The sequence below is a fragment of the Triturus cristatus genome, chromosome 3_2 (assembly GCF_964204655.1).
Source record: "Triturus cristatus chromosome 3_2, aTriCri1.1, whole genome shotgun sequence".
In the NCBI taxonomy this organism is placed as follows: domain Eukaryota; kingdom Metazoa; phylum Chordata; class Amphibia; order Caudata; family Salamandridae; genus Triturus; species Triturus cristatus.
In genome coordinates this window covers 907,561,070-907,580,006 of record NC_140584.1, presented here as the reverse complement: position 1 = coordinate 907,580,006, position 18,937 = coordinate 907,561,070, and the positions used below count along the sequence as shown (strand labels likewise).

Below are 18,937 nucleotides of genomic sequence, written 5' to 3'. Positions count from 1 at the left end.
AAGTTTGTGTGTGAGTGTAGCACTTTAATATCCCAGTATACATACAATGCAAACAATAGGTACATGTGGTGTTTAATCTACGAGTGTGACTCATTTCAGAATGTTTTGTACTCCATTTCAATTCGACCCCCACTCTGTTGCTAGCCAGGGTTAGGCATTTCTTTAAAGAAAAATACTGAGTCCGACACCATAATGGATTAAAGATGGCTCCACCCCCTGCATCTGCTGGAATTCTCTCGTGTTAACACGGCTATATTCAAAGATCGCATAGTTGCAGTGTTGTATTAATTTAGGCTAATACAAATTATAGTCATTGAGGGTAGACACAGATTATTAATCTCACAGTGCAGCTATTTGTTTTATGTGACTAAACACAAACAACGTGCAACTAATTTAGAAATTTACATTGCTTTCTCTGGAGGGATGCATGTTCATTATTTCTGAATTGCAAAGATCAATTCTTGTAAGAGCCTGTTGCGATTTTTGCAATGCAATAAGGGGTACTTACAAATTCCAATATAATATAATACAAACATTTTAATCCTTGCATGTGCTTTTTGTTTTTTCACTCTGACAAACCAAATTATTTGTATTATTTCCAGGTAAAAGAGCCAGGATTCTAGGCGGTGGGTGATTTAATGCTCATTGGAATAATCAAGCAAGACTGTAGAAATCAAAAAAATTCAGAATGCATTTTTGACTTAGCTTTCGTGACGGTGCTTGACTAAAAAAAGGTATCTGCATCTGTTTGTTAGTTTTATACCTTTGGGAGGCATTCTGCTGTCCAATTTGGTGGGTCCCAGTTATTACAATAAAAATAAATATGATGATATTGAACACGCAGAGGGGAGGCCAATGCCTCTGTAACGTCCCACCGTGCATATGCTCTTGGATACACATCAGAAGATAAGAGACCCATTGAGCTTACTATTGCAGTCTGCAACCCATGTTTATTGATCGGGCACATTGCAGTGCATCAGGTACGTTTCACGGATCAAGGGCAATTATTTTAAAGGCATTCACCAACTTGGCAATGTGTCAAACTCATCTGAAGGCCTCCCATGACATCAACGATGGATGACATGGATAAAATAGTCCAAAATAGTGGTGTTCCCACAAACCACCACTGCTGATGGCACCAATACAATAAGAGTAAGATTGAATATGTACCAGTAGCCTCGATAAATGTTCCAGGCTCCAACATAATTATCATGATGGTACGATAGTGAGGCATCGCCCGCTCAAAAAATGGCTTGTAGCCCCTGACTGAGTGGATGACATTTATTAGACACTACCCCATCCTTGTTTCCTTTGCCGCGTCAGTTTTTTGTATTTTTCTTGTTTTACTTAGCAAGGCTCTGGCTAAGCCAATGGCACAGTTCGTTCTCCATACTTTCAAGACTGCAGCCTGAGTCTGTTTGTGCTTCAACCATTTTTTTGCTGTAATGTTTGCGCTTTGTTGGCCGTAAGACCTGCTGTGAACAGGGAACTGTTTGATTCTGATGGCAGCAGATTTTTGCTTGGCCATCACAAGCTCATGCTTTCCAGGTGACACTTTTCTCAAAGTTAAATATTTTGTTGGGTTATGGTCTTTTTTTACGTGTACGCACTAAATTCGCGCAAGTAGTTGTTCATGTAAATGGTTTGCACTGTCCATTTGCAGTCTAATGCTTCTGTTTTAGGGCAGATCCGATTGATAATAAACATAACTCACCCAGCCAGTAACATGCCTCGACTAATTTTAAAGCGACCTCTTTGCTTGACATGTGAAAGGTGACTAACTTTTGTTAGTCCCCCAGAGGCACGGGCCTGTGAGGATTCTCCACATAAGCCTCGTCATTTCCATTTGTGACGCCTGCTTTTTAACCCCCCGCACGCCACCACCATACACCAATGTATGGAAAATGAAAAACAAACACAACAATGCGCAATCCGAACTGTTGGTGTCAGAATTATTGATAATTATATTGGGATGTTACAGTTAGGCTTGTGTTTCTCCTGGCAGACTAACTGTAACATCACAATATAATTATCATTTCCAACTCCTACAATAATGTTTGCACGTTAACTTCTAAGAACCTTCCCCTTTTGCATGCACAGTGCTCTTTCCAATGCAAGGAAGTGGGAAGCTGCACATCACATTCCTGTGAGAAAGCATCTGTGTGTACCAGCCAGAAACTGGGCCCCCTCCTCCATGCACAGCTGCTGCCCAGTTTATGGTTCACAACCTCCCTCATAAATTAGCTTTCTTGGAGATGAACAGAACCTGAGAGCTAAAAGGCAGAATGACTTCTACAGCCCAGCTCTGTGTTCTGCACATCCGTTTATTTTTGCATACACTCCATGATAGGCATATTCATGTTACAAGATCCCAACAGTCTGAATTTTTATTTGAACTTTTTGTAATCTTAAAAATAAAAGATATTAGACCTTGGAGTCTTGAAATCACAATTTGTATGAAGCGTTATATTCAAAACTAATAGAAAAGAGACCCTATGTACAGTTTTTTGCTTAAACAACAAAAAACAAGCATTTGCAATGCAATAGGTCTCACAGTGACACAAGTTTAAGCTATTGGCATTGTAAATTACAATGCCTTTTATTTATGTTTTTAAAAAGAAAACAAAAATAAAAGGCATTGTTATTTGCAATGCCAATAGCTCAAATTTGCGTAATTGCGAGACCTATTGCATTGCAAATGCTTGTTTAAATATGGAAACCTTGTCCTCACTTGCTTTATTAGTAGTGTAGGAATAGTAGTAGTAAAATACGTTATTCGCGTTGTCGAAAAACCATCAAAGTATACATAGAAACAGTACAAATGTATATATGGCGTGAATATAAAAAATGACAGTAAATAAAAATTCATGATTTTATGGATTGCTGTAGGGTCGTGATGTTCATGAAAAGTACGCATTCATCTCCAAAGATAAAAACAATCATGTTGAGAAAAAATCGATAAAAAATACAATGTGAACAAGCAATGGCATAGCCAATAGGTCTCCTCTTTGGGACCTTATAAGTATTTAGTTATGCAGCAGGTCCCAAAGGCGAGACCTTTTGGCTATGCCAATGCTTGTTTTGCTTTTGGAGCCTCCCATGAGCTGCCCCTGTTACATGTGCTCTTATGCCTCATGTTATTTATTACTTATTAAGCACTCTTTTTTTATTGTTGCATTTTTAGGCTCCGAAACTCTCTCGCAACGCTTGCTCCCTCTCCTCTGCCTTGTTTTTTGTAATGTGCACATGCACCCTGCTTGTGCTACACTGTCCGTGCCCATCCACCTTGCGTACCGTTTGTTCCACTCCCTCACCGCCCTCTCTCCCTCCCTGCTTTTATTTCTTACCAGTCCCTGCAAACCGTGGTTCCCTCAGTGCTATGCCGTTATTCGGGGTTTGACGAAAATGCTGTTACTTCAAAGAACGAGCACCACTGAAATCCACCTGCATGGACTCTGCAAACCTATTGTTATTACAAATACATCCATGTTGGGTGAGAAGTGAATCAAGGCTTCCAAAAATAGCAGGAGCGCTTTTATACAGGAAGCACTCCAGACTAACGGAGGGTCCCCAGGGGCACCATAGGACCAATGAGGTGCACTACCTGCTCCCGCACACAGCGTCACTCTGTGCAGGCTGGCACATTGTTTCGTAGACACTCTATCATGGAACCGGCAGTGTCGTCTCTACTGCTCCTACTCCTCGTTGCACCACAACAAAAGCTCCTTGTGATGGCTGCTCAGCCATGAAGGGCATTTCTCTTCTCGAGCATACAATTAGTATGGTCTAGCAGCTTGTTAGTTAGCACCAGGTGAGAGGTATTGTAAGGCTTTGCTTGGCAGGGTTTTCCTGGGCTATTATTGACTCGTGCCAAAACCACTGCAGTAAGCGTTTCTCCTTCCCTGACACAATGCTCACCAAACAGTATCGGTATTTCGTTTTATACTACACGGCTTTTTAGCCATCAGTGTTCTTCCTATCGGATTCTCCAGGATTGCAGGGTGCAGTACCATATAGAGGTCCCTTTAGAACTCCAGAGGGACACCTAATAACCTTTGATACTGCACCCTTTCCCTGCTTCATGGATTTTCTATTATTGCTTATGCTACTGCTGGGAGTCTGAGATTCCCTTCTGTCCGGCACAGTTGAACACCCTGACGCTATTGCTTTGGTGCCACGAAACTGCAACCGACAGAAGAAAAGGAATAATGTCTAAACGTGCAGCCCTAGAAAAAGCAGTGTCGTGGGAGAGCCTGTTTTGTTTTTGCTTGCTGGGAACAGCTACAGTAAGCATTTCTCTTTTCCTGACCCAGTACTCTCCAAACAGTATAAATATTTCGTTTCATACTGCGTGGCTCATGTGTGGCAGAGATCGCATTGAAATGTTAAACTACAGCCTCTGGTGAACTATGTCACAGATACATTATATTATTTTGCATTTGAGGAGGTTTGCAATTTTATGTTTTTTTTTTCCCAGTGTGCTTCTGATAGGATTTGTCAAGTTTGCAGGGTGCAGTACCTTATGTGGCTAATAGAGGTCCAGACGGACACCTAGTAGCACCCTGTGGTACTGCTTCATTTCCCTGCTTTGTGGAGTTTCTTTTATTGCTTAGGCTACTGCTGGGAGCCCCAGACTCCCTCGTGTTCGGCTCAGTAGAACAGAAACCTATGCAACCACCATTTTCATAATGTTCTTTTTTTAGGTATAGCTTGCACTACTGCAAAAAAAAAAAGCTATAATTTCCAACGCCAGTAGCTTTTAACTTTCACAAATGCGAGACCAGTTGCATTGTAAATGCTTGTTTAGATCTTGCCTACTAGACAATACATGCCTATGCTAGCTTACTGTGGGCTTATAGTCTGCCCACTGCTTACTATTGGTTGTCTTTATTGTCACTCTCATTTGATTGCTTCCTATTCAACTTCCTCTTCTTGTGTTTGTCCCTCCCCTAGAGCATGGTCTCATTACTTCTGCTACTGCTCACTTTTCAGGTGTAACTTTTTAGGGCACGCGCCCTGCGTTGCATTGCACAGCAGTGCTCGTGCAGGCGAGAGCCCTTTTGTAGGGGGTTTAGAAACTGAGCCTGGAATCGCACACACTCGTGCGTGTGCTTTTCGTTTTGGCATCCGCGATTGGACTTCGAGTGCATGTATTTCTCAAAGATGGCACGCAATAGGCCAAAGGCGGACGCATTGCTCCGCCCATGGCCTATTGGTGTCTATTACGCGCACTAAAGGCCATGTGATTTCAATTATCGTGCCCAGACACGGGCGCGATAATTGAACGCACATGGCTCGCAGTGGCGCGCACGCACCACTCGCGGGCCTCTTTGTTTTCCAAGCGGAAGTGAAAGCGAACGCTTTCCCTGCCGCTTGTTAAACATGTATTTGTTAACGGTTTTGTAAAGCACTGCGTGGACTGCAGCTTCATTTTGCTATCGTTGTTCTCTAACCCCGAATCCTCTTTACAACAGTTATTCATAACGTGCTACCTGTGCAGCGTCTAGTTATCAGGGTATAAGGCGCACACGCCAGCCCTGCAGTTCAACCGTGTGAAGAGCGCAGACACCGCGCCCGAGTGAACGTTGGAACTCTCCTCCCCCTCCACTAAAGATGCATGGCCTGCCCCTCCCCGTACACTTGGCAGTGCTCGGGCTCAGGTGTGCAGGTGACGCTCACACAGCGCGCAGGATCCTGCTCTGCAGATACCGCGAGCCCCTGACACGTCTGTGGAGTGACAGGGCAGCGGGCAACAAGTGGGGGTGGGGGTTTGGGCGGGTGTGGGCCCCGTGACTGCACAGAGGCCTGAGGGCGACGAGACTGGCGAGCGTAATCTCCCATAGCCCAGGTGCGTAACGCCTTCCCCACCCCCCCTCCCTCCTTCCAGGCAGTGGCGTAATGAAACTCTAGGGTGCCCCCCCCCCCCCCTGCAAAGTGCATGAAACGTCCAGGACCCTGTTAGGGTCTCTAAGGTTTACTCGTGCACAGTGCAGGGGGGGCTCGTGGTGGGCTATTGTTACTCGAATACTTCTGGGCACCTCAATGAGCACAAGGCCACGGAACATACGGGCGCCTCAGGAGCCCCTCATCACATTGTGCAGGGGGGTTGGACATCATTTTGTGTTGCGTCATTATCCGAGTCAAGTGGCTTAGCAAAGCCCCTAGGGGCATTAATTGAAGCTCAGTAATCTGCCCCCCATCCTCTGGTTTGGTAGTAAAACCAGTTATCAATCTTTTCAATTGGGGTCGAGTGAGCCCCACACATCCTTGCGCCTGGCGCCACTGCACCTGCCGCACTATTGACAGATCTGACCCGGGGGAGAAGGCGTTGTCTTTACATTGTCCCCACTCATTTCTGCCTCACCCGACCCTCTGTCCCTTTCACCTTTATCCGTTTATCTTTTCTTTACCCCATCGTACCTTTGCCTCCTCCCTTCCTACCTCTCACCACCGCACCGCCCTTCACATGCCTCATACCTCTACCTTATTCTCCCTCTCATCTCCGCTTCATTTTTCTTCCTCTCATCTCGGCCTCAATCTCCCCCGATCTCGCCTCTGCCTCAATCTCCCTCTCACCTCTGGCTCATTCTACTTAACAGCTCGGCCCCATCACTGCTCAGGTGTCCACCTCCCTCGGGAAGAATCACTGCCACGTTAATTCCCCCTCACCCCTGCCTCATAAGCCCCCCTCCCCTGTGCTTCATGTGTCCCCGACTGCCTCTTCCCTCGTTGCTTCCTCACCCTCCCGTTGCAGCCCGCTCTGGCTCATCTCTGCCTTTCTCTCACCTCTAATTGCATTTCCGTCCCTTTCCAAAATCGCCCTGCGTCGTTTTCCTTGTCCTGTCGTCCCTTCGTGTTCCTATTTCCATTTCCACATGACTGCTCCTCTCTTATCTCTCACCCCATCTCTTGTGTCGATTTATGCCCCCTTCTTAAGACTCTGCACCTCTGTGGTCTCCTTCCTGGCTTCTCTCTGCTGTTCTCCACACCTCTTCCCTCCTTTCAAACCCTCTGATGCTCCTCGTTCACACTGGCCCTCGTCCCCATCACTTCCCAGAGTGGATGGCAGGTCAGAGAATCCACCCCGTAAAAACTGCACAGCTGTTTCATTCCCTGGAACCAGCCCCTCGCTTTAAAAACAGCTGTTCCTGTCAGTCAAAAAGAGGGGTCATCCTTCGCCATTTACAGCAAACATCTGAAATAGAGTGGACCGGTAACAGAACCGTGGCGAGCATGGACCGAACTCCAAGTGCGCCTAAAGGCGGTCTGGTACCCACCGTCTGCGCTATATACCCACACATTAATGTATCCATGTAGAATGTGCTGAGGGACCCACGCACACCCATGTGCATTTGCATTCAGGTTGCCCCAATTCAATTCTGACACATTCGAACTGTCCGGGGTTTTCAGCAAACTGCACTTTGAATTCAGGGCCTTGTAGTTTTCTCACTGAGTGTATACCCTTACAACTTCCTATAGAGAGGAGTTCGCTGCCAGCATGGCTGTCTGGAGGGTACCAGTGTGTTTATCTAACATTTCGGGAATGTTCATCTGGTACCCCAACCACCTGTAGGCACGCCACATTTGATGCAAACAGTGGAGGAGCAGCAGAGATTTCATGAGTTGCCGAGGATCAGGCGGATTGGACAAGTGTAGAAGCCGAGACCTAGGTCTGCAATAGACTGCTCTGATAACGCGATTTCTCTTTTCAACCTGGGCCTCCCCGCAACCAGGCCCGTCCTTGTAAAAGAAAGCAGGGGAGACAAGGATCGTGCCTCCCCTGCTTTCTTTTAGAGCTGTACCCCTCTTTAAAAAACAGTTTTCTGCCTCCCGTGTAAAATTATGCAGTGTTTGTTATGAGGTGATACACAACAGAGCCTTTAAACTCTACGGGTCTGCGACAGGGCCGTTCAATTCCAGAGTCGGGTTAATGTCTGGTCTGCCAGCTGTGCCCACCAGGGTGTCAGCGCCAGCAGGTTCTGGGCTTCACATGCACGGGAAGCCTCGGATTTCATGAAATATTAATGTTAGATTCGAGTTTTCAGGTAATTTCACACTCAACACTTCACGTGCACGGCGGGGTCTAGCGGAGCGGAGTGTACCAAGAGCCCTCATAGAGGACAGAGGTCAAGCCGTCATAATGTATGTCGTCGATATCGCTACTAGTGTGTCCCTTAGAGTTCGTGATGGCCCACACTGGACTGGACTGTGAAGGGCTGTGTGTGTGGGGGGTTGCATCATACTACGTGTCTAGGCTGCTTGGGTGTGTGTGCGGTTGGGGCTCTGGGAGGGGGAGGGTTAGGGGTACCTCACTGATGTGGTGTCACTCGGTTACAGCGCATGGTTGGTATATAAACACTCGGGTGAGTGGGTCATCAATTTGATGCAGGGGCCTGCAGTGAATCGAGATGGCAGACTGGTCCACTCAACCTTTCATCCTTCAAAAGTAAATTCACTGAGCATAAGTACAATGAACAAGCATTTGCAATGCAATAGGTCTCGCATTATTAAAGTTTGAGCTATTGGCATTGCTAAATAATGCAACACCAATAGCTCAAACTTTAATAATGCGAGACCTATTGTATTGCAAATGCTTGTTTTCTTTTTTGTTAAAGCACTCCAACGGAGTGAGCCCTCTTGCTCATGTGTCCCCCGCCTCTTTTCAATTGTTCTTACCCATTTACTCTTCCCCTTTCACCCCCAGCTTGCTCGCTTTCCCCATTAGTTTGGTTCCCCGTACCTCATCCGCTGTTGCTTCCCCTAGCCAGTGTCCCATGTTGCTTCTGCCCCACCCCCTGCACGTGCCCCATGTTGCTTTCTCCCCACCCTCTGTGATGCTTCGTTCGCCCTTCTGTTTCTTCCCCTACAACCGTCCTCTTTGATTCTGCCCTGCATATTACTTCTGCCCCTCCCCCATCATGTCCTCCATTTTGGTGTGGTACTCACACGTGTTTGTCCCGGAGAAGCTGAGGATGTTTGGCTCTGCTTCATCAGGGAGCAAATTCCCTGCACAACCTTTGGAACAACATTGCTTGGGGGCAAATACTGTAGCTCTACTGCTAAAGGGGCATGGTGGCACCAAGAACCTCCGGACCTAAATTGCCTGGAGTGTCACAGTGATAGAGGTCAGGCCTATGGCTTTCTTTCACTGAAGTACATGACTCCTCCTTCTGACGTGTATCACCAGCTGTGCCCCTACCATCCCAGAGATGCTGCAGAGTGAGTGCCACAGAGGAGGAAGGCAGTGGCTTCTTTCTGCTACAGAAGTTTTAGATGTGACGCCTTCAGGTGCCACTCCAGAGCTGTCAGTCTAACCCCTTTATGAACACCCTCAGACAACCATAACTCACCTGGACACCTAAATGCAACTCATCTCACATATACCATATAAGCATTGAAAAACTCCATAACTCAGCCTTTTAGAGCAGAGGCCACTTGGCTTTGCCAATACTTAGTAAATAACAATGAAAAATTGCACTTAAAGAGCACTTGAAAATCTTAACAGATTCAAGGTCTTTATTTATGCTAAATATGCAATGTTTATAAAGTGACATACCGCTAAAACCATTAGCAAGGCCAATAGGTCTGAACGATGAGACCTATTGGCTTTGAAAATGGTTGTTCCTTGAAGCAGGTGAGGATCTTCCTAATACTGGACCAGTGACCACTACTTCATTTATCGAGGTAACATACTGTTACTCAAGTGCAGAAGTCCTCAATAGGTGATTGAGATCAGAGTGCGCTAAAAGATTCAAGCCATTGAGGAAACACTGCTTAGAGCTGTTTTTCTGTAAACCTGGTCAGCAGTGATCTTCTCCTGTGACGTTAGTCTAGTGGCCAATCATTTTAGTTTTCTGCTGTGACGTCAGAACCATGCACTCCAATGTTTGTTTTATCCCTGTTTTTTCACTAATAGGAAAAGGATGTATTGTGCAATTTATAGTGCTTGCTCCCAGCTGTGGCAAACAGCTGCTTAAGATGGGAACTTTCAAACTATTGTGTAGGTGTTGGTGAACCAACTGTGCGATTGTTGTACTGTTAAAGATTTTCAGATATGAAGTGTTCAAAGCATGGCCTAGGTGTTGGAGGACAGATTGATTTTTAACCTTCTGAGGTTAATTCTGCCCTTACTATAGTTGATTGTTCATTGTTCCTGGTAGTGAGAAGCTTGACGATAATTTGGTTGTTTTTGCTCAGGTATTGATAGAGATTCATCCTCCTTGGGTTAGATGGCGACCCTGGCTGTACTGATATGTTTAGATAATTCTGAGCACTGCTATAGTCACCTACATTAAATGCTTGCAGTAACAGTCTTGATGTCCTCAAGCCTTGGGGAGAACATGAGAAGCTTTGCCATTAGTAAGAGCATTTCAGGAAGTGAAACAAAAGCTCCCTACCAGATGGATAGTGGGTTCTGTTTTTATCAAACCTGGTTTCATTTTTTTTTAGGAATTTTTACACGACCCGACCACTCAAAAATGAGCTATCCTGCGTCACAGGTTGACTGTTCACTGCCACTGACCCTCATCTGCGACAATATACGGGATCCAGGAAACCTTGGCACAATCCTGCGATCTGCTGCTGGGGCTGGCTGTAGCAAAGTGCTGCTTACCAAAGGTATGTTCTGATGGCAATGTTGTGCATATCCCCGTGAAGACTGCCACTATTGTACAGTAAATATGTTTCTAAATATGAAGTAGTCTGTGGAGGCAAAATCCACAGACAAAAGTACTGACTAACAGCTGGAAAAGGAATTTCTTGAGTTGTGACTCGTGCTTGAGTGCTACCGGATTCATGTGTTGCAAGCCAGTACGGATATCTAGTTTACTGTTTTCTGTAAAGTACTTTGTCATAAGGGTCCAACTCTAACAGACTGATTTAGAAAGCCTCAGTAAAAATAGAGAACTATATGTTGGTGCACATTAAAATATAACATAAGATTCCCTTAACTAGTAACATTATATTTTGTTAGAAAACATGTTGCCGTGTAAATAAGGTGGAGCGCGTTTGCTCTGCTAGGGGATCCTCCATTAGAGCAAGAGTAAAAGTAATCATGTCACAACAATAAAGATGGGCATGCCTCTGCAAACTGTGTAAGGATTAAAATCTAACAACACTCTGTTTGCAGTTTAGAATATTTTCCTAATATGTACTCGCACAGAAATCCGGATGATTCTTGTAAACATACATATGCGAATAATCCAGTATGCCATTGGTTCCTCTAAAATACTAAGAGTTACAGTCCTCAATCTATTTATATGATTGACACTTTATTGTTCAGTTAATTAAAACTTACAATATGTCTGTCACTCTTACATGACCAATTGACACATCACAGCTAATTATCCTTTAAAAAAAGTTTTGAAATACAGTCAATCTTTGTAATATATTCAAAAACTGCAAGATAAAACTTAAAGCTGAAACAATTCATTAAGTCTTATTGCACTCAATACACCCATAGCCCTTTAAATATCCTATTTACACCGATGTGGATTAATCCACGATTCACTTAGTGCAAAACAATCAACAAAGTTCAAAGTGCCTGTCACGGATCCTCTGTTTAAAATGCACTTTAAAACTGCTTTAGTTTAAAAAAAAAAATTCTTCCATACATTTCCCGGCCTGTATCTATTTTTCCCACTGTCTTCTTTAGGAATTTTGAAGTGCTATTTTCCCATATTTGTAAACATCATTGTAATTGTTTACCGTAGAATACTTATGAAAAAACCCCACAACATTTACAACCTCTCGAGCATTTATCTGATGTTGAACCCTTACTCTCAGTTTATCTCGTTCCTCTCAGTTCGAGTGAGGGTAAATAGCATGTTCAACATCACAAATTGTTATTATACACATTTAGCTAGTTTGCCCTCTACTACCTCAATGAACTTTAGGAATTTACCTGTGAGTGATGCATCTTCTCCCAAAAAAACAGCTATACTGCTTGACAACATGTGCTAACAGCATATTCATTAAAACCCACTCTTAGCAGGCATCTGTGTTCTCTTGATAGACAACTACACACCATATGACAAACCTCTTCCCTGTAATAATTACGAAGGCGACATGACGTTGTATTGCCCACCCTTTTCCAAGCTGGCTAATTACTACGAAATTGAAAATTACCTAGCCGGAGGCTCATAAGCTTTAACTTTACTTTTAAACCGTTTAAGCCTCCCAGATAATTCTGGGGTTTTAGTTGGCCAAGTGATGCAATTACCATCTAAGCCTGTGATCTTTTCACTAGGGCCTCTCTAGCCATTACAGAGGATACTTTTCTACTGGTCCCGTTAATCACTCTATTAAAAGCGCCTTGTGAGAGTGGTAAAATCCATAGTTGTTCTGCACTAAAAGTAGTCATGTCAAGATTAAACTATTCATGGGCTACAGTATTTCTAGGGTCACTTATGGCCTGCCATACGGTTGTCATCAGAGTGGAGTTGATATCTTTTTTTAGTTTATAACAAAATTAAAAAAATGCCTGAGACTATTTATATTTTGTCTCTTGAGGCCACACTCTAATCGAATATGTGCAGGCGAAGCCTGTTTTGGGAGATTAGGTAGGTCCCTACCGTAAGGTTAGCTATTATTTTATCGGCTTTTCCTCTCTGAGTCTCCACGCCGTGTGACCAGGGCGTGGCGTGATTAGCTGCCCTGACTTGTAGTAGTGGTTTAAGAGACATGCCTCTAAGGGTGTTCCGAAGTGAGGCAAACGCTACAGTTAATGCGTTGTTCCTTCTTTGCATCGTCACACAGTAAAACTTGAAAGAGCCTTTTGCAGCAAATATAGCCCCCAAATATTTGTATTCTTGTACTGACTCCAACCTTACACCTACTATATAAAATGCTGGTCGTATTACTAAACCCTGTGTCACTAGCATGGTTATGTATAAATCTGGGTTGTGTTAAAAACTAGAATCTAACAACATATTCACAAATTATGATATTATACATATTGGGTATTTTACATTGCTATTTAAAAACAGTATCATTAACGTGTTAAAAAAAAAAATACATGCTAACAAAAACAACAGTATTATATCCTCCCCATTACAATTATCACTAATCGGCTCATTTCAACATTTAATCGATTCTTTTGATTAATACAGTAACCCAAAATATGAAAATATAATTCATCTTAAAATATTTTGCATCACTTTAACAGAAACCACATCTATTTCCATTGACGCAGTGTTTCGGTGGTAGATGATCTTCTTCACCTACTTCAGCGTTTGTTGAAAGATGCATTAAAATGTGGTACCTCACAACCTATCTATATAATGGAACCTATATATTATATATAGAAAAATGTTAAAATATAAGTTACCTGTAATAAATTAATATCCAGGGTGAGAAGGAATGGATTACGGAATGTGTATGAATTCAAAGCCACTACTAATCTTGTATTATCCACTAATATTGTGGCACAAACGTTCTCCAATTCGACAAAGATGTATAATAACATGTACACAGTCTGACCTGTTGATATCATGGTTATACACAATTTCTGTCTCAATTTTATTGACATTTTCTGTCTTGACAGTCTATTTTCTTAACACCGTATTTCTCAGCTGTGTTAATTATCCCCAATTCAAATGGGTTCTCAATTCTCATCCCTCTTTCAAAAGGTACAATCTGTTTAAGTCTAAATTTAAAAATCTTAATTAAAATGTACCTCTTTCACATATATCTGATTTCTAACAATTTATAGTAGTCTAGTTTGATTACCGTTATATTAAAAACTCTCAATCACTTACAGATCATAAAAATGGATCCTATTGGTATGTGACTCTACTCTCTTTACTGTGTTTCAAAAATGTTCCTCTCGCTCTTATAATGAAATATGACCATAGAAGCAATGTCAAGTGTGAAATAAAATTAAATCAACCATATTAGACCAATATAGCGAGTAAAGTACTCGAGCAAAAACTAGTCACCTGTCTTTAACGTTTTACCTTCATAATGGAGTGTAATGCAGAGTGCTGCTCTTTAGTTGTTCCCATATTGTATTCTGGGATTCTCAGTGAAAGTTTTAAACGTTTTGATGCTATTCCTTTATACAACTTACTGAAATGGCATGCACCATAACCTTTATAAGTTAGAACTGTACATTTTAGTATAGTTTACTGCCAATTGCTCAGTGGAAAGACTTTACCAGGGCTTCATTGGATTTTTCTCTGTTATTAATGACAACAGCAATGATGAACAAATTCAAAATGTCATAGTACTCCGGGGTGGTAAACGTCACAAGTCTCAGGATCAATTGTTACAGGTAGTAAATTGTTCAGTACTTTTCACATCATGTGGTAGGCGAGGTCATACTTGTAAATTTGCTCATATTGCAGTTCCCCAAACGGGAGGGTGTTCATGCGTGATCTTGTGATGTATTTAGGTTGTTAATTTGCCTTGCCTATGCCCTTGATTTGCTTTTAGCTACCTTTCTTGTTCACAGCTGTTGACTTTTACCGGCAGAACATGTTTTGGAACTACTGGGATGGTCCACTCTAGTTAAATGACAGAAAGCAAGACAAATGCACAATGCTTTAGCTATTAATTCACTGGTTAGTACATGTAGTTTTGTGTGTAGAAAGAATGTGAAAGCTGTGAGCTGAGTAGCCGTTGGTTAGTGGTTCACCTTACCACAAACGTACTGTGAAACTATTAACTTGTTAGTCCCCTTTTACCAGGGAGCCAATCATGGCAGATGGAAATAATTTAAGAGTGAGTGAAGACCTTTACATATCATGTAATGGGGTAGCTCTATAATAGAACGGACTGTTTTGATGGTTGTGCCTAGATAAGTGACTACAAAATGTTCCTAGGTAGGTTGCCTTCATATGTAGCCTCTCTCTTTGTATAAAATAATTTAGTCCATGTCCTCAAAGTGAAATTATATATTTCTGACAGATATGGGATATTGTAAGTGTTGTTGGCAAACAAACTTTATGGTGGGATGTGAACACATTTCTTCTAAGAAATATGGACAAAGACCAACATTCTATAGTACTTGCCAAACTATTTCAATACATTTCTGATAAAATCTTAAGTAAGAACAGATTGGACATCTTGACAGTGAAGTCCAAAATCAGCATTTTTTATATAATTAATTCAGTATATGAAATGGAAAGAACATAAACAATAAATGTGAAATAAGTTACTTTGGTAACTTAGAAATTTAGGGGGGGGGAATGTAGTGTTTTTATGTAAGATGCATATGCATCCTAAGGATGCCTCGGAGCACTGGGAGAAGATGAGGACGACGGGCTGCTTCTCAAAAGTCATTTGGGGGTGTGCTTCATGTGCAGTAGGAGCAGACTTGTGAACTCTACGCTCTGCCCACCAACAAAAGCACTGGTTCCATCCTGCAAAAGGACATTGAAAGGTATGGGGCTCCCAGTGATAAAAATGGAGGGACTGGGGCACAAAATGAGTAGTCCAGCGTGACATACAAAATGGAGGGGAAACCAGGCCCATCAAAGGAGAGACTCCCTTGAGCTCGCTCTTAAGAACGTTTCCTTTCCCTACTTGGCCAGTGAGCCCATCATGGATTAACTTGGGTCCTGATTACGATGTTGGATGGACCGGAGTCCGTCCGACATTGTTTGGGAACTGGGACCGAACGACCTCTTTGTCGTCCGTCCCAACCCAGCAATTAGGATGCGACTGAACACTGTTCAGTCGCATTCCTATTCTTTACAATGGGAGCATGCATTCCGACCGGAATACATCCTCTCATTGCAAAGAACTGAGGTGCAGTTCATCCCGCAGTTCATCCCTGCACCCCGTGGCAGGCACCTCCAGGCCTGCCCCATGGGTGGCCTTGCACCCATGGGGGCCCTGCTTGGGGCCTCCAAAGTGGGATTCCCACAGCCTTTCTGTGTTGAAAAGGCCGGCACAGAGAGGCTGTGGGAATCTGCCATTGTAATACCTCGGGCGTAAAGAGCAGCCCTAGGGTTTATTGGAGGCTTTGCAAATTGCAGACGGGCTTTCTGAGCCTGCTGGAGGCCATTTGGAAATCCGGTTCGGATTTCCTTTCCGACCAACCCCATCAAAATGGTCGGTCGGAAAGGAATACGAACAGCCAATTACGATGCCGTAGGAACGGCTCAGATCCTCGGTCGGAGCCATTTCCCATGGCATTGTAATCGGGCCCTATGTATTACACACCTTGGGGAAACCAATGGCAGAGGGGCAGCTTATAAGAAAATCTCAAGTAAGATCACGCTCTGGGACCAGAGGCACCTGGATGTGCAGGAAGCCCATAGAGTAATATGGTGATAATCAGACAGGACTATAAAGGAGCTGGATGACCCTAAAAAGAGCTTTTCTCTCTCAAAGAAAAGGAACCCTGAACGGAGCCATTGGCTGCGAGCTGCATTAAAGTAGACTCCATTCTGCAACTAAACACATTACAGCACTCCCTTCCACCACATAAGGTCGGGATGGATACATGGGGAAGAAAAAATTCATTCTGTAAAGACCTGCTGCAGCAAGTCGAACCCAGAAAAAATACCTGCAGGTACCAGGTGGAAGACCTATAAAACTAAATCTGGTAGGTTCTCCTTTCACTCCAGTTGAAGGCAAGCATGAAAACCTTTATGAAACCATTCTCTAAAGATCTCATGAAAGAGATTAGTTTGGTGAATGATGTGAATCGGGGGTACAAAGAGCTCCTAAAGGGTGCTTTTGGGCCTAGGTGTTGGGGTGCAAATCTTGGAAGAAACAATTGACCATAGAATGCATGAGCAAGAACAATTACTTGGAAGAGCAACACACAATTCTCCAGTAAAAAAATAATATCTTGAAAAAAGGATTGTGTAGGAATAAGTGGAGTCCTAAAAGGGGCATAAGAAAGGACATCAAGAAGTAGGTACAGGAGCTGCTCGGCACAATAATGGAATAAAATGGCACCAACATGATAAAACTTGAACTGGGTGACATCTTTGAATGTTTATGAGAACTGTGGCGTGCTCTCCTTTCCTCGTGCCCAACGAAGTAACGATCTCCCTGGGCTCTTTTGGCAGTCTCCAGGTGTATTTGAAATGTGTTAAATCTCGTTCTACACAAGGGTGTCGAACCGTTAGCAGTGAGAGAAGAAGCTGTAACGCGAGAAAGCGAGCCAACCAAATTGTTACCCAAGGGAGAAAAGCCATGTTTTCAGTTTCTTACGAAAAACAGTATGGGAAGTGATACCAGCGATGCAGGGGGTTAACGTATTCCACAGCCTGGCTGCAGCTACCGAAAAAATCCATCCTCTCCATCTTGCATTCCGAAATCTTGGTGTATTCTCCTTCCTGAGCGAAGACGTCCTCAACAGTTCATTGGAAATATATCACCGGAAGGCCGTTCTCAGGGCAAGCAGGTCCCCCTACTGCGGAGCAGGATGAAACAAGCAAAGGGTTTTGAAGGTCACACGCTTCCTGACTAGCAGCCAATGGAGGGCCTGAATGCCATCCCTAAACGCTTGTGTTTAGGGACATCCAGAATTAAGTGTGTGGCCACATTATGAGCAATCTGAAGCCTATTAGGAGTAGATTTAATAATGTTTAAAATCGGAGAATTGCAGTAATCCAGCCGAGAAGTAATAAGTGTGATAACTACTACCAGTCTAAGCTCGGCAGGAATAAAAGGGAATATCTTTTTTTAATATTTTATTGATAAAACAGCAGGCTCTCACAGACCTCTGAGATGACAGAATAACTAGCAAGATTGGAGACGGAGGCTGCAACACTCAAGATGGCAGGTGCCACAGAGGGGAGCAGGAGAATCATGCTCACTGAATGTATGTAGGCAAGACTGCATTCATGGCACCCAATGAGAAACAGAGGTTAGCTAGTTTGACTGGGGTGATCGTGAAGCAGAGAGTGGGCCTAACGTGATAGGAAGCACCTGTTCCATGGCGAAAAAGGGAACCAGGAGGGTGGAGAGGGGTTCATGCAGTCTAAGGGGGTAACCTCGCAGCGAGATTAGGCCTGGGGTGGGTGTTCGAGCCACCGTCGTTGGTACCAAAAGGAAGAGTTGCAAGGCATGCCTGGGGGCGGGTCCCAAAGCAACATGGGCCCTGTGCTAAGCATCAGAAATAAACGAAAAGCAGGGCCCCGCCTCTATATGGTGCTATACTTGAACAGACAACACCTATAACAAAGAAATACAAAAGTGAGTGAATGTCCGCAGCTACTTTGAATGATGTGCAATAAGTTGCACTAGCGATATGAGCAAACGGGGACACAAAGTGGGAAGGCAGGCACAGTGAAGGGCCTATACAAATGTTGTGCAACCCTACCTTTCTATAGGGAAACACCTGACTTGTATATTCTAGGGTGGCTTAAGGACGGCACTACATGACTGCAAGCTGACTAGCCTGACATTGAACCGCATTTGGCCTCAACCTGTGGTATAGGGCACTGAATCAAACTCAAGTGATGCCAACAGGTAAGTGAAAGATAGAGTACACTCTTAAGAGATGTTATCCAGACCTGGGTCACAACAGGAAGAAGTGGCATGAAAATGGCCCACAGAACGTTGGTGGAACCCCCCGCCCCCATCTTCCCAACTCATTCATGGAGGATCTATTTCGGGGACTGCAGGAGGCCCTAAGAGAGGAAGTGCACAATGGTATCCAAAGCCTCAAGCAGGATACAGCTGAGTTGAGAAATAGGGCCTCTTTGGCTCTAGATAAAAAAGGAGATGCAAGAAGTTCTCTGAAAGAGCAGCAATGGATTTGTAAGCACACCTAGAGAATATTGAAAACCATGTTTAAAACAGAAGGATCAAAGATGTTCCAAGAAATACAGAGGGAAGTGTCCCTTCCTTCGATGCCTCGTAGACCAGGAAATTCGGCTGGACCACTTGCCCTGAGCGGTTATGGAGAACTACCCCGCCTACCTCTTCTCCTGCCACTGCTTGCCGACTCCCAAACCAGCTCCCGCTCCCCACA

At 43.8% G+C, this 18,937-nt stretch overlaps 1 protein-coding gene across 1 annotated transcript in view; it reads left to right on the top strand.

Moving 5' to 3' along the window:
• Positions 1 to 18,937, top strand: part of MRM3 (mitochondrial rRNA methyltransferase 3) — a 60,961-nt gene that overhangs the window by 16,391 nt on the left and 25,633 nt on the right. Inside the window, exon 3 of the mRNA XM_085649353.1 lies at positions 10,450 to 10,617. Coding sequence (XP_085505479.1) covers positions 10,450 to 10,617 — 168 coding nt within the window. The remainder of the gene's footprint in view (positions 1 to 10,449; positions 10,618 to 18,937) is intronic.